Source organism: Oncorhynchus nerka, linkage group LG22, assembly GCF_034236695.1.
Source record: "Oncorhynchus nerka isolate Pitt River linkage group LG22, Oner_Uvic_2.0, whole genome shotgun sequence".
Classification (NCBI taxonomy): Eukaryota; Metazoa; Chordata; class Actinopteri; order Salmoniformes; family Salmonidae; genus Oncorhynchus; species Oncorhynchus nerka.
Genome location: NC_088417.1, coordinates 28,164,930 through 28,191,474, shown reverse-complemented (window position 1 = coordinate 28,191,474; position 26,545 = coordinate 28,164,930). Strand labels below are relative to the sequence as shown.

At 45.4% G+C, this 26,545-nt stretch overlaps 1 protein-coding gene across 4 annotated transcripts in view; it reads left to right on the top strand.

The window, feature by feature from the left end:
* The window catches only part of pde1ca (phosphodiesterase 1C, calmodulin-dependent a), a 156,965-nt gene that overhangs the window by 3,991 nt on the left and 126,429 nt on the right, over positions 1 to 26,545 (top strand). For all 4 annotated transcript variants that reach the window (XM_029626638.2, XM_029626636.2, XM_029626635.2 and 1 more), the window contains exons 2-3: positions 2,536 to 2,586; positions 3,420 to 3,585. In XM_029626638.2, the coding sequence (XP_029482498.1) occupies positions 2,536 to 2,586; positions 3,420 to 3,585 (217 nt within the window). The remainder of the gene's footprint in view (positions 1 to 2,535; positions 2,587 to 3,419; positions 3,586 to 26,545) is intronic.

Genomic DNA, 26,545 nt, shown 5'->3' with positions numbered 1-26,545 from the left:
TTCTCTGTCATTTTCCATTTTCACCTGCACTCTCTCTTACTCCCCTTTCTGTTCTTCATGTATCTCTCTCTCTCTCTCTCTCTCTCTCTCTCTCTCTCCCTTCTTTCTGACCTGTAGATGTCTTTGAGGTGGTGGTCATCAGTGGGGTAGGTAGAGCAAAATGCCATGGTAACCCAGAGTAGCCCATTATAGGTGTAATCCCATGTAATGACCTAACCACAGTATAGTCCAGCACTGCAATGATTCTCTATATCAGCCGTCTTATTCCCGTCCTCCTCATCTCTTACTGCCTGTTTCATTGCCAATACATAGGCTGCACTATCTGAATGAGGACAATATGATTTGTGTAAAATTGAAAAGCTCTTGAAGGACAGTCGTTTTATTTAACTGTACCTTTATTTGACCAGGCAGGTCAATTAAGTACACATTCTTCTTTACAATAACGGCAGGGCATGCTGTCCTACAAATTCCTAACTGAACAGTGAATCCTTGTAATGAAATGTTCTTGATGATATCGATATTGGTCAGCCAAATATATCATTACATAAAACATTGTTTTATATAAACAAAAATATTCATTGCTTTTGCTTATACTGTTGCCAACACGTTGTGAATCTAAATTCCTTATGGCACAGTCTTTATAATTCATCAGGTAGTCCATTAGTCTCAACGGAATAACATCTATTTAGACTTTCAAATGAAGACCTTTCAAGACCATCAAATACATAGTTGTGCATTAAAGTAATGTACTAATGTAATACAAATTCAGTTTACAGCATTTCCCACACTGTGTAAACACCACTTATGACTAGAAGGTCTGTGACCTCAGCAGGAGAATCTGCTTACCATCTCTGTCATGTTGGTTGACATTCTGTGTTTGTTTCTCACTACCAGAAAGGGACAGATGTGTGTCGGTTGGAAAAGGAGCTAGCTCACTAAAGAACTAAACTGCTGTAGGTGTATAGTCAAGCGAGCTAACTAGCTAGCTACATGTCTCCTGGCAACGGTATGTGGCATGGCACATGTTGATTTGACCTTGCAGAATATAATTGCTACTCATTGTGCTAAAGTATGGTGACTACTCTGTGGAATCACAAAGCTAGTAGTAGAATAGTTGAGTACTGAAGGTAAATGGAAAAAATGTAATCTATACTGAACAAAAATATAAAAGCAACATGCAACAATTTCAAAAGATTTTACTGAGTTACAGGAAATCAGTCAATTTAAATAAATTCATTAGGCCCTAATTTATGGATTTCACATGACTGGGAATACAGATATGCATCTATTGGTCACAGATACCTTTAAGAAAAGGTAGGGGCGTGGATCAGAAAACCAGTCACTATCTGGTGTGAACCACCATTTGTATCATGCAGCGTAACACATCTCCTTCGCATAGAGTTGATCTAGTTGTTGATTGTGGCCTGTGGAATGTTGTCCCACTCCATTTGAAAGTTGCTGGATGTTGGCGGGAACTGGAACACGCTGTCGTACATGTCGATCCAGAGCATCCCAAACATGCTCAATGGGTGACATGTCTGGTGAGTATGCAGGCCATGGAAGAACTGGGACATTTTCAACTTCCAGGAATTGTGTACAGATCCTTGCGACATGGGGCTGTGCATTATCATGCTGAAACATGAGATGATGGAGGCGGATGAATGGCACGACAATGGACCTCAGGATCTCGTCACGGTATCGCTGTGCATTCACATTGCCATCCATTAAATGCAATTGTGTTCGTTGTCCATAGCTTATGGCAGTCCAATATCATAACCCGCACATCCACCATGGCACTCTGTTCACAGTGTTAACATCAGCAAACTGCTCGCCCACACAATGCCATACATGCGGTCTGGGGTTGTGAGCCCGGTTGGACGTACTGCCAAATTCTCTAAAACGACATTGGCTTATGGTAGAGAAATTAACATTAAATTATCTGGCAACCGCTCTGGTGCACATTCCTGCAGTCAGCATTCCAATTGCATGCTCCTACAAAACTTCTGTGGCATTGTGTTGTGTGACAAAGTGCACATTTTAGAGTGGCATTTTATTGTCCCCCAGCACAAGGTGCACCTGTGTAATGATCACGCTGTTTAATCAGCTTATTGATATGCCACACCTGTCAGGTGGATGGATTATCCTGGTAAAGGAGAAATGCTCACTAACAGGGATGTAAACACATTTATGCTCAACATTTTAGAGAAATAAACTTTTTGTGTGTATGGACAATTTGGGGTATCTTTTATCTTCTAACTCGTTGATGGATTAGTTCATTCATTATTTCATATGTATTCATAATTTATTCATTAATTCACACATTATTTTCGCTTGTCCTGAACTTTAACAGGAAATTGGTCAGCCAGTCATGCCCATGAAAAAGCATGTTTGTAAACAAATAAAATAAGATGAATAGAACGCGTTAATTTCTACACATTAAAACCGCCTTCTTCAACCTCTCCCCTGCTCAGATCCTCTCCTCCCCCTCTTCTTCCCTCATTTGTTAATTCATTATCTCGGTCTCTGTTTTCACAGTTGCCAACAAGGCTGGGGAGACTACCCCTCCACCACTGAATCGCTTTGCACGTGAGTCACCACAGTCCAACAAACACACACACACACACACAAATACACACACACACACACACAAATACACACACACACACACACAAATACACACACACACACACACACACACACACACACACACACACACACACACACACACACACACACACACACACACATACACATACATACATACACACACACACACACACACACACACACACACATGCATATGACAAATATAATTTTCTTCATAGTCAATAGCCGTTTAATTGAATAGCTGTTTGTTGCAATGCTCATCAACAACTTTGACACCTTTGCCTTTTGATAAATCCATACATAGGCTAAGATGGCAGCATCACACCACAACGATGATCAACAACTTTGACACCTTTGTCTTGTGATAATACCATACATAGGCTAGATGGCAGCATCACACCATGTGTTTATACACCACAGACACGTGACATAGTGTTATGCACTCCTCCTGTTCCAAGTGGAATCTGAGTGCATTCTAGAGACCTATCGACAGAGGGCGACAGACACCCACAGCCGCAGCAGTGTTTCGTCATGGAGTTGTTACGAACCCTCACCGCCTCCCTGCTTAGCCTGACTGACTGACTGATGTGTTACATCTATAGTCTAGCAAAATAAAACACACTGAGCTGCGTCTCACCATCTGTAACATTATGGTCTTTACTCATTGCATTACATTTCTCAGATCCAAGTATTCTTCTCCATTTGTAATGCCCAGAGTTTTTCCTGGTTATGTCAAAATGTGGTCAGGGTAAAACTCCATGCCCTACCCATTATATGAACCCTGAACTCTGTCCCTTGACCTTCCTGTCCAGGCTCCAAGTCCCAGAATGCCTTGTGGAACGCCATCACTGCAGGGATCGGGATCAAGGATAAGGATAAGAGAGGGATTCTCATCGATCCCCGCAGTCCAGAGGAGATTCTGGCTGACGACCTACCAGTCGTGGACGGGCCAGACGCCATGGAGAAGACTGCCATCAGGTCTGGAGTTGTGTGGCCTTGTACACACACACACACACACACACACACACACACACACACACACACACACACACACACACCACACACACATTTGTACTGCATCGTTAGGAGCTAGTAACACAAGCATTTTTTTGTGTTCTGCAATAACATCTGCTACAATGGGTACGCGACCAGTTCACTTTGATTTGATTTGAAACATATACACACACACACAAACTTTGTCCTAGTGTGTGCTCTCTTCAAACAGAGGTTCTCAAATAGGGTCGTGGAGGCACTGTAATTTAAGCTTTTAAAAAGTTTTACCTCTGCCTCATGGGAAAATGTGTATAATTGCAGGATATGAGCTTTAAAGCTGCAACAACACAACATCTCTCTGACACATGGCAAAATATGTACAATTGCAGAAAATTACAGTGAACCAAAATATAAAACACAATATGCAACAATTTCAAAGGTTTTACTGAGTTACAGTTCATTTCAGGAAATCAGTCAATTGAAATGAATTCATTACGCCCTAATCTATGGATTTCACATGACTGGAAAGGCAGATATTTGTCTGGCGAGTATGCATGTCTAGCGAGTATGCATGCCTGGTGAGTATGCATGTCTGGTGAGTATGCATGTCTGGCGAGTATGCATGTCTGGTGAGTATGCATGTCTGGCGAGTATGCATGTCTGGCGAGTATGCATGTCTGGTGAGTATGCATGTCTGGCGAGTATGCATGTCTGGCGAGTATGCATGTCTGGCGAGTATGCATGATGTCTGGCGAGTATGCATGTCTGGCGAGTATGCATGTCTGGCGAGTATGCAGGCCATGGAAGAACTGGAACATTCAGCTTCTAGGAATTGTATACAGATCCTTGCGACATGGGGCTGTGCATTATCATGCTGAAACATGAGGTGATTGTGGCAGATGAATGGCACGACAATGGGCCTCAGGATATCTCTGTGCATTCACATTGCCATAGGTAAAATGCAATTGTGTTCGTTGTCCGTAACTTATTCCAGCCCATACCATAACCCCACCGCCACCATGGGGCAGTCTGTTCACAACGTTGACATCAGCAAACCACTCGCCCACACGACGACATACACGCTGTCTGCCATCTGCCTGGTACAGTTGAAACCGGGTTTAATCCGTGAAGAGCTCACTTCACCAGCGTGCCAGTTGCCATCGAAGGTGGGCATTTGCCCACTGATATCAGTTACGGCGCCGAATTGCAGTCAGGTCGAGACCCTGGTGAGGACGATGGGCACGCAGATGAACTTCCCTGAGACTGTTTCTGACAGTTTGTGCAGACATTTTTAGGTTGTGCAAACCCACAGTTTCATTAGCTATCCAGGTTGGTGTGTCAGACAATCCCGCAGGTGAAGAAGCCGGATGAGGAGGTCCTGTACTGGCATGGTTACACATGGTCTGCGCTTATGGGGCCGGTCAGACTTACTGCCAAATTCTCTAAAACAACTTTGGAGGCGGCTTATGGTAGAGAAGTTAACATGAAATAATCTGGCAATAGTTCTGGTGGACATTCCTGCAGTCAGCAGACCAATTAGGCTAACACTAGGCTACTACCTGGGGCGGCAGTTAGCCTAGTGGTTAGCGTGTTGGGCCAGTAACCGAAAGGTTGCAAGATCAAATCCCTGAGCTGACAAGGTAAAAATCTGTTGTTCTGCGCCTGAACAAGGCAGTTAACCCACTGTTCCTGAACCATCATTGTCAATAATAATAATTTGTTCTTAACTGACTTGCCTGGTTAAATACTTATTTTTTTATTACACACTCCCTCAGACACCTGTGCCATTGTGTTGTGTGACAAAACGGCATATTTTAGAGTGGCCTTTAATTGTTCCCAGCACAATGTCCACCTGTGTAATGATCATGCTGTTTAATCAGCTTCTTGATATGCAACACCTGTCAAGAGTATGGATTACCTTGGCAAAGGAGAAATGCTCATTAACAGGGATGTAAACACATTTTCTCTCTGATGCCAAGAGGTGGGCCTTCCCAGGGCCCGAGACTTGTTTCGTCCAGCCATGCGCTGTTAAAGTCATAGCAAAACTCTTTGTGTGCTACTTTTTCTCACTCATTGTCAGAGTCGTGTGTATAGGTGGCAGGGAAATCAGGCGCAGGAGAATCAAACTGAGTGTAATGGAGTTATTTAATAACGATAAACTAAACATACTCCAAACACTAAATGTAAACAAATAACAAAGTGGGTACGAGGACCCGTCGCGCACCAATACAAAAAAAACAACACAACACTGAATAACAAACAATCTCTGACAAAGACATGAGGGGAAACAGAGGGTTAAATACACAACAGGTAATGAATGGGATTGAAACCAGGTGTGTAGGAAGACAAGACAAAACCAATGGAAAATGAAAAATGGATCAATGATGGCTAGAAGACCGGTGACGTCGACCGCCGAGCACCGCCCGAACAAGGAGAGGCTTGACACATTGAAATGAGAAAGGTTAGTGAAGGAGTGGCGTAGTGAGTTCTGGGCCATCTCTGCACAGGGCACGAACTTCGCCCACTCCTCCGGCCGGTCCTGGCAATAAGACCGCAGAAACCTACCCACATCCTGGTTAACTCTCCACCTGCCCATTACTCTCTGGGTGAAAACCTGAGGTAAGGCTGACTGAGACCCCCAGACGTTCCATGAACGCCTTCCAGACCCTTGATGTGAACTGGGGACCCCGATCAGACACTATATTCACAGGCACCCCATAGTGCCGGAAAACGTGTGTAAACAGGGCCTCCGCAGTTTGTAAGGCCGTAGGGAGACCGGGCAAAGGGAGGAGACGACAGGAATTAGAAAAACGATCCACAACGACCAGGATCGTGGTGTTACCCTGTGAAGGTGGAAGATCAGTTAAAAAATCCACCAACAGATGCGAACACGGACGTTGTGGAATGGTTAAGGGTTGTAACTTACCTCTGGGCAGGTGTCTAGGAGCCTTGCACTGGGCGCACACTGAGCAGGAAGAAACATAAATCCTCACGTCCTTAGCTAAAGTGGGCCACCAGTACCTCCCATCAAGACATTGCATCTTCCGACCGATCCCAGGATGACCAGAGGAGGGTGAAGTGTGGGCCCAATAGATCAGTCGGTCGCGGACAGCAGACGGAACGTACAGACGCCCAGCTGGACACTGAGGGGGAGAGGGCTCTGCACGTGACGCCCGCTCAATGTCTGCGTCCAGCTCCCACACTACAGGCACACCCAAACAAGAAGCTGGGAGTATGGGAGTGGGATCCATGGACCGCTCCTCTGTGTCATACAGCCGGGACAATGCGTCTGCCTAAACGTTCTGGCAGCCTGGTCTGTAAGAGAGGGTAAACACAAAACGAGTGAAAAACATGGCCCACCTTGCCTGACGAGGATTCAGTCTCCTCACCTCCCGGATGTACTCCAGATTGCGATGGTCAGTCCAGATGAGAATAGGGTGTTTAGCCCCCTCAAGCCAATGTCTCCACGCCTTCAAGGCTTTTACGACAGCCAACAACTCCCGGTCTCCCAAATCATATTTTCGCTCCGCCGGGCTGAGCTTCTTCGAAAAGAAGGCTCAATTACCACCCCATCGACGGGGGGATTGTGCGATAGATCTCCTGGTAGATGCTGCATTTCCCAGGAGTCACTTGTATCCCCTGTCGCAAGCGGTAATGGTCGATCAGGGCTCTGTCGCTCAGTCCAGCACCGGCAGCCAGGGTCCTAAACTCCAGAGCAAACTCCTGTGCGCTCCTCGTTTCCTGCCTCAGATGATAGAGGCGCTCACCCGCCGCTCTGCCTTCGGGTGGATGGTCGAATACTGTCCTGAAATGGCGGGTGAAGTCCTCAAAATGGTCCAACGCCACATCCTCCTCTCTACACACAGCGCTGCCCACTCCAGGGCTTTCCTGGTGAGGCACGAGACGAGGGCGTAACTCTTCTCACGGTCCGATGGAGCTGGGTGAACCGTGGCCAGATACAGGCTTAGTTTGAGGAGAAAAACCCTGTCAGCCGGCAGTATCTCCGTAGTACCCCTTAGGCAGGGATAAAAGGATCCTGCTGGGTTCAGGCGGAGAAAGGGCGCTCAGGGGAGACCCCGGTTGTGCTGGTGGAGGCACTGGAAAAACTCCCTGTCTCTCCCAGTGGTCCATACTCTGGACAACGCGATCCATGGCAGAACTCAGATTGTCAATCATCTCTGTGTGTTCCATGATGCGCTCCTCTACTTCCATGGCCGGGGTATCTTCTCCTGCTCACTTAATTTTTTGGTCAGAGATTCTGTCAGAGTCATGTGTATAGGTGGCAGGGAAGTCAGGCGCAAGAGAATCAAACTGAGTGTAATGGAGTTATTTAATAACGATAAACGAAACTCCAAACACTAAATGTAAACAAATAACAAAGCGGGTACGAGGACCCGTCGCGCACCAATACAAAAAAACAACACAACACTGAATAACAAACAATCTCTGACAAAGACATGAAGGGAAACAGAGGGTTAAATACACAACAGGTAATGAATGGGATTGAAATCAGGTGTGTAGGAAGACAAGACAAAACCAATGGAAAATGAAAAATGGATCAATGATGGCTAGAAGACCGGTGACGTCGACCGCCGAGCACCGCCCGAACAAGGAGAGGTTTCGACTTAGTAGAAGTCGTGACTCTCGTGTTATGAGTTATGATGAATTTTCTATCACAAAACGGGTCCCCCCGGGCCCCCCAAAAATGTAGCTGCTTTAAGTACTGCAGTGCATCTCCTCCTCATGAACTGCACCAGATTTGCCAGTTCTTGCTGTGAGATGTTACCCCACTCTTCCACCAAGGCACCTGCAAGTTCCCGGACATTTCTGGGGGGAATAGCCCTAGCCCTCGCTCTCCGATCCAACAGGTCCCAGACGTGCTCAATGGGATTGAGATTCAGGCTCTTCGCTGGCCATGGCAGAACACTGGCATTCCTGTCTTGCAGGAAATCACTCACAGAACAGCAGTATGGCTGGTGGCATTGTCATGCTGGAGGGTCATGTCAGGATGAGCCTGCAGGAAGGGTACCACATCAGGGAGGAGGATGTCTTCCCTGTAACGCACAGCGTTGACATTGCCTGCAATGACAACAAGCTCAGTCCGATGATGCTGTGACACACCACCCCAGACCATGACGGACCCTCCATCTCCAAATCGATCCTGCTCCAGAGTATAGCCCTCGGTGTCACGCTCATTCCTTCGACGATAAATGCGAATCCGACCATCACCCATGGTGAGACAAAACCACGATTCATCAGTGAAGAGCACTTTTTGCCAGTCCTGTCTAGTCCAGCGACGGTGGGTTTGTGCCCATAGGCGACGTTGTTGCCGTTGATGTCTGGTGAGGACCTGCCTTACAACGGGCCTACAAGCCCTCAGTCCAGCCTCTTTCAGCCTATTGCGGGCAGTCTGAGCACTGATGGAGGGATTGTGTGTTCCTTGTGTAACTCGGGCAGTTGTTGTTGCCTCTGGTGATAGGGTTGGTGTACTGGTAGGGGAAAAAATTCCCAGTGACTATTTACAGTAAAGTACATATCTTGTCATTCTGTAACATAATCTGATGGTGACAGTCATTGAAATAGGCCTAACCTTGTTCTAAATAGGTTGCTAATCAGTTCTATCCTTACAAAATATGGTTGTATTGTCCAGAAGGGGATAGTTATGATGTGTCGTGTCACTTTAGGATAGCCAGGTAGATCTGCCATAAAAAAGCCATCTAGCTGCACAACCTGTTCCTCACTCAGTGGAGCATGGCGTCTAAGGATCAAATGAAAACTGTGTGTGTGTGTGTGTGTGTGTGTGTGTGTGTGTGTGTGTGTGTGTAGCCAAGATGATAATTGGGAGTTTAAAGGTCCTAGTGTCACTATGACAGCAGTGTCAGGTACACTCTATTCCTGCCACAGAGGAAATGCTAACTTCAAAACGTGGCCTTTCACATTAAAAAATATGTTTTTACTGGCAACTGGTTGATTGGAAGATCTTGTTTGACACGTGGCAGGAGTGTGTGTGTGTCCATGCACATGTGCTTGAGACTTTGTTACGGTTGATATTTGCATTGAAATGTATACATGTAATGTATCTGCATATTGAACTCATTCCATATTAGATACAGTGTCATCGGAAAGTATTCAGACCCCTTGACTTTTTCCACATTTTGTTAGGTTGCAGCCTTTTTCAAAAATGTATTCAATATTTTTTTCCCTCTTCAATCTACACACAATACCCCATCATGACAAAGCATATTTATAGACATTTTTGCAAATGTATTACAAATTAAATATAACATTTGCATAGTATTCCGACCCTTTACTCAGTACTTTGTTGAAGATACTTTGGCAGCGATTACAGCCTCGGGTCTTCTTGGGTATGACGCTACAAGCTTGGCACACCTTTATTTGGGGAGTTTCTCCCATTCTCCTCTGCAGATTTGATTGGTTTAGTTTATTTATTTCACCTTTATTTAACCAGGTAGGCCAGTTGAAAACAAGTTCTCATTTACAATTGCGACCTGGCCAAGATTTCACCTTTATTTGATGAAGCAAAGCAGTGCGACAAAAACAACACAGAGTTACACATGGGATAAACAAATGTACAGTCAATAACACAGTAGAAAAATCTGTATACAGTGTGTGCAAATGTAGTAAGATTAGGGGGGTAAGGCAATAAATAGGCCATAGTGGCAAAATAATTACAATTTTGCATTAACACTGGAGTGAAAGATGTGCAGATGATGATGTGCAAGTAGAGATACTGGGGTGCAAAGGAGCACAATTAAATAACAATATGGGGATGAGGTAGTTGGGTGGGCTATTTACAAATGGGCTGTGTATAGGGGAAGTGATCGGTAAGCTGCTCTGACAGCTGATGCTTAAAGTTATTGAGGGTGATATAAGTCTCGAGCTTCAGTGATTTTTGCAATTCGTTCCAGTCATTGGCAGCAGAGAACTGGAAGGAAAGGCGGCCAAAGGAGGAGTTGGCTTTAGGGATGACCAGTGAGATATACCTGCTGGAGCGCATGCTACAGGTGGGTGTTGCTATGGTGACCAGTGAGCTGAGATAAGGCGGGGCTTTACCTAGAAAAGTCTTATAGATGATCTGGAGCCAGTGGGTTTGGTGACGAATATGAAGCGAGGGCCAACCAAAGAGAGCATACAGGTCGCAGTGGTGGGTAGTACATGGGGCTTTGGTGACAAAATGGATGGCACTGTGATAGACTACATCTAATTTGCTGAGTAGAGTTTTGGAGGCTGTTGTCACCAGCAGCAAGAGCGACATCATTGATGTATATAGAGAAAAGAGTCAGCCCGAGAATTGAACCCTGTGGCACCCCCATAGAGACTGCCAGAGCTCTGGACAACAGGCCCTCCAATTTAACACATCGAACTCTATCTGAGAAGTAGTTGGTGAACCAGGTGAGGCAGTCATTTGAGAAACCAAGGCTGTTGAGTCTGTCGATAAGAATGCGTTGATTGACAGAGTCAAAAGCCTTGGCCAGGTCGATGAAGACGGCTGCACAGTACTGTCTTCTATCGATGGTGGTTTTGATATTGTTTAGGGCCTTGAGTGTGGCTGAGGTGCACCCATGACCAGCTCTGAAACCAGATTTCATAGCGGTGGAATTCGAAATGTTCGGTGATCTGTTTAACTTGGCGTTCGTAGACTTTAGAAAGGCAGGGCAGGAAGGATATAGGTCTATAACAGTTTGGTCTAGAGTGTCTCTCCCTTTGAAGAGGGGGATGACCGCGGTAGCTTTCCAATCTTTGAGGATCTCAGACGATACGATCGAGCTCTGTCAGGTTGGATGGGGAGCAATGATGCACAGCCATTATCAGGTCTCTCCAGAGATGTTCAATCAGGTTTAAGTCCGAGCACTGGCTGGGCCACTTAAGGACATTCAGAGACTTGTCCCGAAGCCACTCCTGCATTGCCTTGGCTGTGTGCTTAGAGTCATTGTCCTGTTGGAAGGTGAACCTTTCTGAGTGCTCTGGAGAAGGTTTTCATCAAGGATTTCTCTGTACTTTGCTCCGTTCATCTTTCCCTTGATCCTGACTAGTCTCCCAGTCCCTGCCGCTGAAAAACATCCCCACAGCATGATTCTGCCACCACCATGCTTCACCGTAGGGATGGTGCTCGGTTTCCTCCAGATGTGATGCTTTGCATTCAAGCCAAGGAGTTTGATATTGGATTCATCAGACCAGAGAATCTTGTTTCTCATGGTATCAGCGTCTTTAGGTGCCTTTTGGCAAACTACAAGCCGCCTGTCATGTGCCTTTAACTGAGGAGTGGCTTCCGTCTGGCCACTCTACCATAAATGCCTGATTGGTGGAGTGATGAATACATGATGGTCCATCTGAAAGGTTCTCCCATCTCCACAGAGGAATCTATCAGAGTGACCATCGGGTTCTTGGTCAACTCCCTGACCAAGGCCCTTCTCCCCCAATTACTCAGTTTGGCCGGGCGGCCAGCTCTAGGAAGAGTCTTAGTGGTTCCAAACTTGTTCCATTTAGGAATTATGGAGGCCACTGTGTTATTGGGGACCTTCAATGCTGCAGAATTGTTTTGGTACCCTTTCCCAGATCTGTGCCTCGACACAATCCTGTCTCAGAGCTCTACGGACAATTCCTTGACCTCATGGCTTGGTTTTCGCTCTGACATGCACTGTCAACTGTGGGACCTTACATACACAGGTGAGTGCATTTCCAAGTCGTGTCCAATCAATAGAATTTACCAATCAAGTTTTAGAAACATCTCAAGGACGATCAATGGAAACAGGATGTAGCAGAGCTCAATTTCGAGTATCATAGCAAAGGGTCTGAATACTTATGTAAATAAGGTATTTCTGTTTTTAAGTTTTAATACATTTGCAAAAATTCTAAAAACCTATTTTCGCTTTGTCATTATGGGGTATTGTGTGTAGATTGCTGCGTATTATTATTTTTTGATCCATTTTAGAATAATAGTTTCCGAAGGCATTGTATAAGCTTCAGTGTAACATATGGAAATGCAAATACAGTGTAGTGTCTCCACACTCAAATGGCTAGGATGGCTAGGATGGCTAGGATGGCTAGGATTTGACTGAAAGTTGTTAATCAATGTGTCCGTGATCGGTGCTGAACACTCGGCACCTCAGCGCCGCAAAACAGCTGGAGAATTAATGTCCACATAAAAGGGACATAATGGTTGATTTCTTATTCTATGACCAATTTCAAAACACAATCTGGGAATCCAGCTAGGCTGCTCACCACAGTACGAGGACAGAAGCACTCTGTGGGTTTTCATCAAGAGCCCTGCAGGCTGCACAAATAGTTCACTATAACTGCATCCCAAAACTATAACTGCATCCCCTACGTAGTGCGGTACTCTGTGCACTGACCTACTCACTCTGTAGTGTAAGGCTCACAGGGCTCTATTCATGACTAGTGCACTATGTAGGGTAAATGGTACCATTTAGGACACATAAAGTAGGTCCCTAAGATTAAGTTGTGCTATGGTAGCAGAATGGGAGTCCACTTTGGTTCCATTACAGTCCCTAATACCAGACCTGTCTTTTACTGCAGGGCTGTTCAGCAAGTCTTTTGCATGGCATAATCCATAACACTTACTATATCACAAAGCTTTTAGACAGAGTGGTAAGGCAATAACAAATTAAATGGCTGGCTTGTATAATATTCACGTCATTTCACACCTAAATAGGGATAGGAATGGATGAAGGGAGAAATGACTGACTTTAGTCAGGAAGAAGAACATGTCAGAGTTCAGAAAGATTTTGATCACTGAGTGACTATTGAATAAAACTCTGGCTGATTATATGTCCATGGGAGATGGGTGTTTTCTGCCCGAAAAGACAGAAAAATTAGTAGGTGTCAAACTGCTTTCATTTTTTGTGACCGTGACTTGCTTCACCAACATACAAGCACAAGCACACAGACACGTACACACACACATGTACACACGGACACACACACACACACACACACGCTTCCAACCACCACTACCCCACACACACACTCCCCCCTGTCACATCCAGTCCACCATACAGACAGACGGTTAGGAAGGTAATACAGGAAATATGTTTCCTCCTCACAGCCTCCTGGCCTCAGCTGCTCATCAATCTGACTAACTGAACCTATAAAGAGTGCAGACAGCGGCCTCAGCCTTCCGCCTGCCTCCTCCATATGGCATGGCAGTCTGACGTCAATGCAGCGCACTGGCCTCCTATAAATATCCTCGTAAACAGCGCTCCGTTGAATTCCCTAATGTTCCATTAAGGCTTTATTGTCAGCAGGTGATGGTCGTGATGGCACGCGCGGGACAGTGTTGCTGTGGTGCCGCCTCTGACTGGGGTTGGGGAGGGGGCACTGAGGCATGTTAGTAGGTAAGGAGGGTGTGTGTGTGTGCGTGTGGGTGCATAAAGTGGATGCACTCGCTACTGCAAGTCACTGGATAAGAGCATCTGCTAAATTACTAAAATGACATAGGAGCTGTGGTTACCTTAATACCTCACATCACAGAGAGAGAGAAAGAGAAAGAGAGAGAGAACGAGAGAGAGCGAGAGAGAGTGCAAGCGAGAGAGAGAGCGAGAGAGAGAGCGAGCAAGAGAGCGCGAGCGAGAGAGCGCGAGAGAGAGCGTGAGTGAGAGAGAGAGGGAGAGAGAGAGAGAGTGAGAGAGGGGAGAGAGAGAGAGGGGGAAAGAAAGAAAGAAAGATTGTGTATGTGAGAGAGAGAGAGAGAGAGAGCGCGAGAGAGAGCGAGCAAGAGAGCGCGAGAGAGAGCGTGAGTGAGGGAGAGAGAGAGAGAGAGAGAGAGAGCTAAATGACTGAATATAATTTCTAATCGATCATTTCTATCCCATGTGTGATCAAAGGTCATCTTTCACAATGTAATCAAATTAAAATAAATGAAAGAAACACAATGATTAGCAGGCACTAGTTTTCATCTAGCCTGTCTTGAGCATTTGGCCATATGTTCTCATCGAAATCGCAGTAAATATCTTCATTGTCTATGCACCTGGAGAAAAACCTTTTGGCAAGGCGAATCCAAGCCTGACATTTCAACATGACCAAAAGTATGTGGACCGCTGCTCGCCAAACATCTCTTTCCAAAATCATGGTCCCCCACTTCGCTGCAATAACTCTTCTGGGAAGGCTTTTCACTAGATGATGGAACATTGCTGCGGGGACGTGCTTCCATTCAGCCACAAGAGCATTAGTGAGGTCGGTCACTGATGTTGGGCAATTAGGCCTGGCTCGCAGTCGGTTTTCCAATTCATCCCACTGGTGTTCGATGGGGTTGAGGTCAGGGCTCTGTGCAAGCCAGTCAAGTTCTTCCACACCGATCTCGACAAAGCATTTCAGGTATGAGGTATGGACCTCGTTTTGTGCACGGAGGCATTGTCATGTTGAAACAGGAAAGGGCCTTCCCCAAACTGTTGCCAAAACTTGGAAGCACAGAATCGTCTAGAATGTCTTTGTATGCTGTAGCGTTAAGATTTCCCTTCACTGTAACTAAGGGGCCTAGCCTGAATCATGAAAAGCAGCCTCAGACCATTATTCTCCTATGGGGACAGCCGAAGAACCCTTTTTGGTTCAAGATAGCACTTTTTTTCTAAGAGTTTAGGATAGGGCTGAACCAGGTTTATTATTTAATTTTTCAAACTTGATCTATATTCAAGATTGAAATGTATTTGTGGCCTAACTTTCAGAATTGCATTAATTGCATATGAATACTGTAGATCTGGTCTCATGAACACACATGCACAAATACACACCCTCGCGCATGCACGCAAGCATGTCCACACACACACAAACACACACACATTAGAAATGTCACCTCAGTGGTGACAGAGCAACTGCTCAATGTCCCTATGTAAGATGAAAAGGTTTTAGAAAGCCAATTGACAGGTCCCTCCCTCCCTCCTTCTCTTTCTCTCTATCCCTCTCTCTCTATCTCTCTCTCCAACATCATTCGCTCTCTCTTGCTAAGAAGAGCAGAGAGTAGAGGTGAAATGGTGTACAGATCATTTGAGACCTCACAGATAAGAATTGAAAAGCCAGTCAGTCCTTTCAGAGAGTTCTACTGTGTCATGACTTGGACAAGGACTGGTCAAATAGATAGATAGTTCAGGTCCCTGGAGTGTCTCTGGATGGTGTGATAGAAAACCCTTCAGTTACAAACTGAGGGGTTCAACCAGACAATGACACGGCATCCCTACTGTAATCTATAAAGCTCTTTGATTTTTACCATCATTTTATTACTATGGCTTTCTAGTATTCAAGGCTGTGGCTGTGAATGGATTGGGTAGAATTTGCAGATTGATAGCAGCACCCAAGGTTATGAACAGAAATGTTTTGAGCCGTGCTGTGCTGAATGACTGGCACAACTCCATAGAGACCTTTAGGGGACCAATGATCAGAAAGGGCAGCCAGTGATCCCTACGGGCCACTGTACGACTGATGTGTCTGCCACACGGTGTGAGACATGTCACTTCGATTGACAGGGGTTCCCTTCAAACCAGAGTTAATTTGACCGTGGTGAATGTGACTGTGGTGGACCATGGTGTGTGTGTGTGCGTGTGCGTGTGCGCGTGCGTGCGTGCGTGTGTGTTTGACCATGGTGTATAAGTGGAACGGAGGAAGTCTGGATAAACCCTGAACCCTGATTGGGCTGATGGTCACACTGACTCAAAGCATTCAATTACTATGAAGGTGACTTTATCTTTCAGATTATGGGATTGACAATCCTAAAGACTCTATTGCTGTGACAATAGCCTTTGGATAATGTATAATTTTATTTTGGAATACTTCTGGTTCGATTTATAATGGGAAAAGGGGTTTTATCGTTCATTTTGAGACTTATGTCTTCTTACAATGTCCAACAGAGCACTACAATCAATATTGATAGCCATCCACAGGACTGTATTATTGATTTATCTGAGAACATTTGCATGCCATTGTATGCAACAATAAATCTGTTAGCAGGATGCTTCATATTATAATAATATAATAATACACATTTTATTAGAGAATACACACCAACACAGCACTATGTGTACATTCAGAGGGTGGCTGGTTTCTGTATTACAGTTCTACCAGGTATTTATACCATTGGCAGATCTTTATGAGCTGCTTTGTGCATGATTATAGCTTGTTATAAACAATTATAACTGTAGCCGAGTATATATTTATTTTACCTTTATTTTGACAGGAAGGCCATACTGAGACGAGGGTCTCTTTTACAGATGATCCCTGCATAAATACATCAAATGCATACAATATACAAAATTACTAAACATATTAAGAAAAACTCTGTTGTTCAACATAAAGGCTGCAAATAACTAAAAGCAGCTTACCCAACTTTATATCTTTATCCAAGCCTGAGAAAATGGGTTTTATCCAAGCCTGAGAACATGGGTTTTATCCAAGCCTGAGACCATGGGTTTTATCCAAGCCTGAGAACATGGGTTTTATCCAAGCCTGAGAACATGGGTTTTATCCAAGCCTGAGAACATGGGTTTTATCCAAGCCTGAGACCATGGGTTTTATCCAAGCCTGAGAACATGGGTTTTATCCAAGCCTGAGAACATGGGTTTTATCCAAGCCTGAGACCATGGGTTTTATCCAAGCCTGAGACCGCAAGCTTTATCCAAGCCTGAGACCGCAAGCTTTATCCAAGCCTGAGACCGGGAGTTTTATCCAAGCCTGAGACCGGGAGTTTTATCCAAGCCTGCGACCGCAAGCTTTATCCAAGCCTGAGACCATGGGTTTTATCCAAGCCTGAGACCGCAAGCTTTATCCAAGCCTGAGACCCCAAGCTTTATCCAAGCCTGAGACCCCAAGCTTTATCCAAGCCTGAGACCGCAAGCTTTATCCAAGCCTGAGACCCCAAGCTTTATCCAAGCCTGAGACCCCAAGCTTTATCCAAGCCTGAGACCGCAAGCTTTATCCAAGCCTGAGACCCCAAGCTTTATCCAGAGCTGAGACTGCAAGCTTTATCCAAACCTGAGAACATGGGTTTTATCCAAGCCTGAGACCATGGGTTTTATCCAAGCCTGAGACCGCAAGCTTTATCCAAGCCTGAGACCGCAAGCTTTATCCAAGCCTGAGACCGCAAGCTTTATCCAAGCCTGAGACCGCAAGCTTTATCCAAGCCTGAGACCGCAAGCTTTATCCAAGCCTGAGACCGCAAGCTTTATCCAAGCCTGAGACTGCAAGCTTTATCCAAGCCTGAGACCACAAGCTTTATCCAAGCCTGAGACAGCAAGCATTATCCAAGCCTGAGACCGGGAGCTTTATCCAAGCCTGAGACCGCAAGCTTTATCCAAGCCTGAGACCGGGAGTTTTATCCAAGTCTGAGACCGGGAGTTTTATCCAAGTCTGAGACCACAAGCTTTATCCAAGCCTGAGACCGCAAGCTTTATCCAAGCCTGAGACCGCAAGCTTTATCCAAGCCTGAGACTGCAAGCATTATCCAAACCTGAAACCACAAGCTTTATCCAAGCCTGAGACCACAAGCTTTATCCAAGCCTGAGACCGCAAGCATTATCCAAGCATGAGACCGGGAGCTTTATCCCAGCCTGAGACTGCAAGCTTTATCCAAGCCTGAGACCGGGAGTTTTATCCAAGTCTGAGACCGGGAGTTTTATCCAAGTCTGAGACCCCAAGCTTTATCCAAGTCTGAGACCCCAAGCTTTATCCAAGCCTGAGACCCCAAGCTTTATCCAAGCCTGAGACCCCAAGCTTTATCCAGAGCTGAGACTGCAAGCTTTATCCAAACCTGAGAACATGGGTTTTATCCAAGCCTGAGACCATGGGTTTTATCCAAGCCTGAGACCACAAGCTTTATCCAAGCCTGAGACCACATGCTTTATCCAAGCCTGAGACCGCAAGCTTTATCCAAGCCTGAGACTGCAAGCATTATCCAAACCTGAGACCACAAGCTTTATCCAAGCCTGAGACCGCAAGCATTATCCAAGCCTGAGACCGGGAGCTTTATCCAAGCCTGAGACCGCAAGCTTTATCCAAGCCTGAGACCGGGAGTTTTATCCAAGTCTGAGACCGCAAGCGTTATCCAAGCCTGAGACCACAAGCTTTACCCAACTCCTGAGACTGCAAGCTTTACCCAACTCCTGAGACCGCAAGCTGTATTCAAGCCTGAGACCTCAAGCTGTATCCAAGCCTGAGACCGCGAGCTTTATCCAAGCCTGAGACAGCGAGCTTTATCCAAGCCTGAGACCGCAAGCTTTATCCAAGCCTGAGGCCATGGGTTTTATCCAAGCCTGAGACCGCAAGCTTTATCCAAGCCTGAGACCGCAAGCTTTATCCAAGCCTGAGACTGCAAGCTTTATCCAAGCCTGAGACCGCAAGCTTTATCCAAGCCTGAGACCGCAAGCTTTACCCAACTCCTGAGACTGCAAGCTTTACCAAACTCCTGAGACTGCAAGCTTTACCCAACTCCTGAGACCGCTGTATTCAAGCCTGAGGCCGCGAGCTTTATCCAAGCCTGAGACAGCGAGCTTTATCCAAGCCTGATGTAACAGTACTCTTCTTGCGTTGTGTACAATCAGTCATCGACACGGAACTCCAACATGTAGCACCAGTCATGTAGATTTATTCTGATAGGAACGGCACAAAATTGCACGTCATGCAATGCACGTCTCACCATCCAACTCTGCACTCACGGTAAGTTGCTAGCTAGTACTGGCGGGAATTCTCTACAACAAAATGCACAACAAATATTCTCCAAAAACCGCTGCATCTTATGTGTGATGTTAGAATAACATTTACAAACAATTTGATATAAATTGTACATTTAAATCATCACTTGAGAGTATAAAAATCACTTTTGATGTACAGCGCTTTGCAACCAACAACTTTCCGCTGGTTTGGTACTTGTTCACTGGGACGATTCTAACTGGAACATCCCCCCTCGTAAGCAAGCTACGCAAACCAGCCAATAAGATGCCATGTTGAGTAGGTGAAGGCAAGACAAACTCAAACCAAAAACGCATTGGTTTAACAATAAAGTGGCAAGGGGAATCACCAATATAACCCTGTTACACTCCCCCCCCTACTGAATTCCACTTGCCAAGAAAAATAACAAAACACAAAATGGCACTGTGCAAACATACCAGATACAGAGACACTCAACATATGTACAGAATAATCCAGAAAAAAATATATACTACCTAATAGAGAAAACTAAAAGGTAAAGCTGTGTATATCAAGGATGCAGACCCTGCTTTTAATCAGTCACTAAATATTCCAGTCATTAGACTATTCTCCTTGAGAATTAGAGTGAAAAGCGGTTGATCAATCCCCTTAGCCCTCATAGGTAAGCATGCCTGTCACATGTTAAGTACACTCAGTGACTTTAAAACATCCAAGTAATAAAATAAACCACCATAAGAGACTTTATCATATGTCACATTACCATCCTGCAACCTCTAATCATGGTCACAATGATGTAAAAGCAAAACAAATAAAAGATGTCAATACCCTCTATACCCTCTATTCACATATTTAACCTTCAAGAGCTAACTTTCTGCTGATTCATAATCTCAATCAGTCTTGACACTGGTTTAAATAGCCTTCCTGCCCTTGACCTAATATGACCCCGACTACCTTCAACTGCATAAGGGGTAACAGTGTTGTGTACTGTTGCAATAGTGTGTCCGTCAAACACAGTCAGTACGTAACTGATCAGGTAAGGAATGGTCCGCGTTTGGTAGGTTAGTACGGATATCGTAAGCAGACTGGTCAATTAGCTCACTCACCACACTGTTACAGTCTCGGTCAGATTCTTGAAGACTCTCTGATCGAGGCAGACCTTCCAGCTGCAGTATATCATCCATGGAATCCAAAGGTGGAATATCCTGAGCATCCAAGTATAGCACATCACCCTCCAGGCTTGTGTCACCTGTTCCTTCAGAAGACAACTATGACACCCACACTCTGGTTCTGTACTCAGCACCATCATCCACTGCAGTGTCCATGGCAGCTGAGACCACCAGGCTGTCATTCATGTCCTCAGACTCTGTTAATCCAGACATGTCTGTTCCCTCCACAACAGCAGCATGGGGAAGAGGAAGAAAGTTGACTGGCATTATCAGGTTGCGATGTACCGTCTTCTCCCGTCCAGTGGAGCTGTTCTGAATCTTAAAAGTGTGACTGTCAGCATTCAATCCAGTGACAAGGTAGACAGTATCCTCCCAACGGTCAGCAAGCTTCCGCTTTCCTCACTCCCCCTTGTTAGCCAGCAATACTCGATCCCCAATCTCCACTGGTGCTCCTCTGACTCTTCTGTCATAAAGGTCAGCATGCCTTTTCAACTGCTTCGCTGCAGATGCCTGTGCTGCATTCATGGCTTCTTTCAGATATCTCCTCAAAGACTGAACAAACTGGTCATAGTCGACAACTTCTTGGTTCTCTATGACAGAGCCAAAGACTATATCAACAGGCAGTCTTGGCGTCCTCCCAAACAGTAGCAGGAAATGGGCAAAGCCTGTGGTCTCGTGGATTGTACAATTGTATGCAAATGTAAGGAACTTCAGCGCCTGAGGCCATCTGTGCTTTGCTCTCATTGGCAGGGCCCGGATCATGTTTCCCAAAGTCCTATTCATCCTTTCGCAGGACCCGTTCCCCATCGGATGGTACGGCGTGGTGTGAGACTTCTGAACGCCTGCAACACTCAACAGTTCGGCTATTAAAGCGCTCTCAAAGTTGGCTCCCTGGTCTGAGTGTATACGGCAAGGCATCCTGTAGACACAGAAATAGTTGTTCCACAACTGATGAGCTACTGACTTAGCAGACTGGTTCGGACACAAGAAGGCATGAGCCAATTTGGTAAAGTGGTCAGTAACAACGAGCACATCCAAGGATTTGTTTGAAGAATCTTCTGCAGACCAGAAGTCTATGCACACTAGTTTAAGAGGCTCAGTTGTTATTATGCTCTCAAGAGGAGCTCTTGCTTCCGGATCAGGAGTCTTGCTCACCACGCATCTCCTGCAGCACTTCACATAAGCTTTTACCTCCCTCTCCAGGCCATGCCAGAAGAACCTCTGTCTTGTCAGGTAGACTGTTCTCTGTTGGCCCTGGTGGCCAGCTTCATCATGGACACCCTTCAACACCATTGCTTTCATGGAGGCTGGAACCACATACAGATACATTTTCACCTTTGTAACCACATTCTTCGAAACAAGATACAGTACACCCATCTTCATGGTCAACTTGTCCCAACTTCTGAGAAGACACAAAACCTCAACACTCTCATGGGCACGCTCTCTCCGGGATGGTCTTCTCCCCCTCTCCACAAAGAAGATGACTTTGCTGATCACGTTGTCATCACGATGCTTACTCATCAGTAGGTCGTGTGGCAGAACATCGACATCGGTCTGCTCTGATGGCATAACAGCCTGTGGGAGCTGTGGCAACAGCAGTGCATGTGAGCCCACTTCACCCACCCAGCACCTGTGTGAATGAAGAACAGCTGCAACTTCATGTCTTGATAAAGCACCAGATGGGGGGGGTCAACAGTAGCCTGACAGCTAATGACCACTTCGTTGGAGTCAGAGGCTTTGTCAAAGGGGTGGCTGGACCAGTGAAACACATCTTGCACTCTGTCTGTGCGCACAGCGTCGGCTTCAGCTAGTAAGGTCTCGTACGGGACCCTTGTCAGGCGATGGAGTGCACTGGGTCGTACGAAGGGCTCTCTGCTCAAAGCATCTGCAACAACATTTATTTTTCCAGGGATGTACTTAATGTCAAACTCGTACGGTGCCAGCTTGGCGACCCATCTCTGTTCACAAGCATCAAGCTTTGCTTTGGTCAGAATGTATGTCAAGGGATTAATATCCGTCCATACCGTGAACTGCTGTCCCCGTAGCCAGTGGTGGAACTTGTCACAGATAGCCCATTTCATGGCAAATAACTTGAGCCTGTGCGCATGATACCTCGACTGTGCATAACTGAGGGACTTGTTCGCGAAGGCTATAGGTCTCGCTGTAGCTCCCGGTTCCTGCACCTGAGATAGCACAGCACCTAAGCCATTGCTGGATGCATCCACCGAGAGTAGAAAGGGTTTTTCGAAGTTGGGGTGGGCCAACAAAACCTGGTCCAGTAAGGCTTGCTTTAGCTGGAATAAGGCCTGTATGCATTCTGTTGTCCAGTCGGCAGCCGTCAACTTCCTGACAGGTGAGCTTCACTTCTTTTTCCAGTGTGGAGCCTTGTGTCCAGTAGTCAATCCAAAGAGAGGCTTTGCAATGGTCGAGCAACCTTCAATGAACTGTTGATAATACACCACCATCCCAAGGAATGACCTCAATTTCTTCTGAGATGGAATGTCAGTGCCATCTTTCATCAGATCAGCTTCTGTTACTCCTGTAATGGCCCTCACCTTCTCAGGGTCTGTAGCTACACCATCCGCACTAATGATATGCCCCAGAAACTTCACTAATGATATGCCCCAGAAAAAGTTACACTTTTTTGGCGCCAACTTCAGGTTGTGAGCCTTGAGGCGCTCAAAAACCATTTCCAGGCGCTGTATAGCCAGATCTTCAGTGGGCGCATAGACCAAGACATCGTCAAGGTAACACAGCAGGCTACGAAAGTTCTGATCCCCAAAGATGTTTAGCATCATCCTCATAAAGGTTGCAGGACTATTACACAACCCCTGTGGCATTCGATTGTATTCGTACAATCCAAATGGCGACGTAAAAGCTGTGAATCTCCGGTCATCCTCATGCACTTCCACATTGTAGTAGCCAGAGGTAAGGTCCATTGTCGAGAAAAAGGCATTTCCACCTAACGCAGCCAGCGCGTCAGCCTGGTGAGGGAGTGGGTGGGCGTCTTTGATGGTGCGAGCATTGAGCAAACGAAAATCAGTACATAGTCTCAGGTCTCCAGACTTCTTCCATACAAGGACAAGGGGAGAGGCGAACTCACTACTAGACTTCCTTATGATATCACGTTCTTCCATCTCATTCAATGCTTGTTTGAGCTTCTCATAATGATTTGGTGAAAGGCGTCGTTATGGCATCTGAAAGGGTTTCTCATTACTCAGTTGAATGTTGTGAAGATATCCGGAAGCTTTTCCACAATCCAACTTGTGCCTGGAAAAAATAGACTGGTACTCAGCTATGAGCTGGATGAGTTTCTTCTTACCAGCAAGTGACGCTTGACAGGAGGAGACATCAATATCAGTCAAACCTAAGTCACGTAAGACCTCAGGATTGCTTGAACTGTCAGGTCCGTCAGTATCGTGAAGTTGGCTGGAACCGTCAGTCAGTGTCAAGTCATCTTGGCAGTCAGTGAGTATATCAGCCATTCTCTACACTTGCTGCTGGAAAGCTGCTGATGAATCATCATTCACACACGAACAGTCAAAATCCTCTAGAGCCATGCAAGGAAAGACATCGGCTAGAGTGGCGTTTCGTCTCAATGTCACTGTCTTCTGCGCACCAGCGACTCCTGGCGGGACAGGCGCAGTGCACGCTAACCAAGGTCGCCAGGTGCACAGTGTTTCCTCCTACATATTGGTGCGGCTGGCTTCCGGGTTGGATGCGCGCTGTGTTAAGAAGCAGTGTGGCCTTGTTGGGTTGTGTTTCAGAGGACACATGACTTTCGACCTTCATCTCTCCCGAGCCTGTATGGGAGTTGTTGCGATGAGACAAGATAGTAACTACTAACAATTGGATACCATGAAATTGGGGAGAAAAAGGGGGTAAATTTAAGAAATTATTATTATTATTTTTTTAAAGATCAGGGTCCAAAGTAATGCTGAGGTCCTTCACAGTTTTATTCGAGACGACTGTACAACCATCAAGATTAATTGTCAAATTCAACAGAAGATCTCTTTGTTTCTAGGACCTGGAACTAGCATCTCTGTTTTGTCCGAGGTTTAAAAGTAGAACATTTGCACAATCCACTTCCTTATGTCTGAAACACAGGCTTCCAGGGAGGGCAATTTTGGGGCTTCACCATGTTTCATCAAAATGTACAGCTGTGTGTCATCCGCATAGCAGTGAAAGTTAACATTATGTTTCCGAATAACATCACCCAGAGGTAAAATATATAGTGAAAACAATAGTGGTCCTAAAACGGAGCCTTGAGGAACACCAAAATGTACAGTTGATTTGTCAGAAGACAACCCATCCACAGAGACAAACTAATATCTTTCCGACAGATAAGATCTAAACCAGGCCAGAACTTGTCCGTGTAGACCAATTTGGGTTTCCAATCTCTTCAAAAGAATGTGGTGATCGATGGTATCAAAAGCAGCACTAAGGTCTAGGAGCACGAGGACAGATGTAGAGCCTCGGTCTGACACCATTAAAAGGTAATTTACCACCTTCACAAGTGCAGTCTCAGTGCTATGATGGGGTCTAAAACCAGACTGAAGCATTTCATACACATTGTTTGTCTTCAGGAAGGCAGTGAGTTTCTATGGGTGATTCGATATAGGCTGATAGTTCTTTATATTTTCTGGGTAATGGTTTGGCTTTTTCAAGAGAGGCTTGATTACTGCTACTTTTAGTGATTTTGTTACACATCTGGTGGATAGAGAGCCGTTTATTATGTTCAACATAATAGGGCCAAGCACAGGAAGCAGCTCTTTCAGTAGTTTAGTTAGAATAGGGTCCAGTATGCAGCTTGAAGGTTTAGAGGCCATGATTATTTTCATCAATGTGTCAAGAGATATAGTATTACAAAACTTGAGTGTCTCCCTTGATCCTAGGTCCTGGCAGAGTTGTGCAGACTCAGGACAACTGAGCTTTGGAGGAATACGCAGATTTAAAGAGTAGTCCGTAATTTGCTTTCTACTGATCAACATCTTTTCCTCAAAGAAGTTCATGAATTTAACACTGCTGAAGTCAAAGCCATCCTCTCTTGGGGACTGCTGCTTTTTAGTTAGCTTTGCGACAGTATCAAAAATAAAGTTTGGACTGTTCTTATTTTCCTCAATTAAGTTGGCAAAATAGGATGATCGAGCAGCAGTGAGGGCTCTTTGATACTGCACGGTACTGTCTTTCCAAGCTATTCGGAAGACTTCCAGTTTGGTGTAGCGCCATTCCCGTTCTAATTTTCTGGAAGCTTGTTACAGAGCTCTGGTATTTTCTGTATACCAGGGAGCTAGTTTCTTATGACAAATTATTTTTATTTTTAGGGGTGTGACTGCATCTAGGGTATTGCGCAAGGTTAAATTGAGTTCCTCAGTTAGGTGGTTAACTGATTTTTGTACTCTGACATCCTTGGGTAGGTGGAGGGAGTCTGGAAGAGCATCTAGGAATCTTTGGGTTGTCTGAGAATTTATAGCACAGCTTTTGAGGATCCTTGGTTGGGGTCTGAGCAGATTATTTGTTGCGATTGCAAACGTAATAAAATGGTGGTTTGATAGTCCAGGATTATGAGGAAAAACATTAAGATCCACAACATTTATTCCACGGGACAAAACTAGGTCCAGAGTATGACTGTGGCCGTGAGTAGTTCCGGAGACATGTTGGACAAAACCCACTTAGTCAATGATGGCTCCGAAAGCCTTTTGGAGTGGGTCTGTGGACTTTTCCATGTGAATATTAAAGTCACCAAAAATTAGAATATTATCTACCATGACTACAAGGTCTGATAGGAATTCAGGGAACTCAGTGAGGAATGCTGTATATGGCCCAAGAGGTCTGTAAACAGTAGCCATAAAAAGTGATTTAGTAAGCTGCATAGATTTCATAACTAGAAGCTCAAAAGACAAAAACTTATGTTTTTTTGTGTAAATTGAAATATGCAATCCTAAATGTTAGCAACACCTCCGCCTTTGTGGGATGTGCGGGGGATATGGTCACTAGTGTAACCAGGAGGTGAGGCCTAATTTAACACAGTAAATTAATCAGGCTTAAGCCATGTTTCAGTCAGGCCAATCACATCAAGATTATGGTCAGTGATTAGTTTATTGACTGTA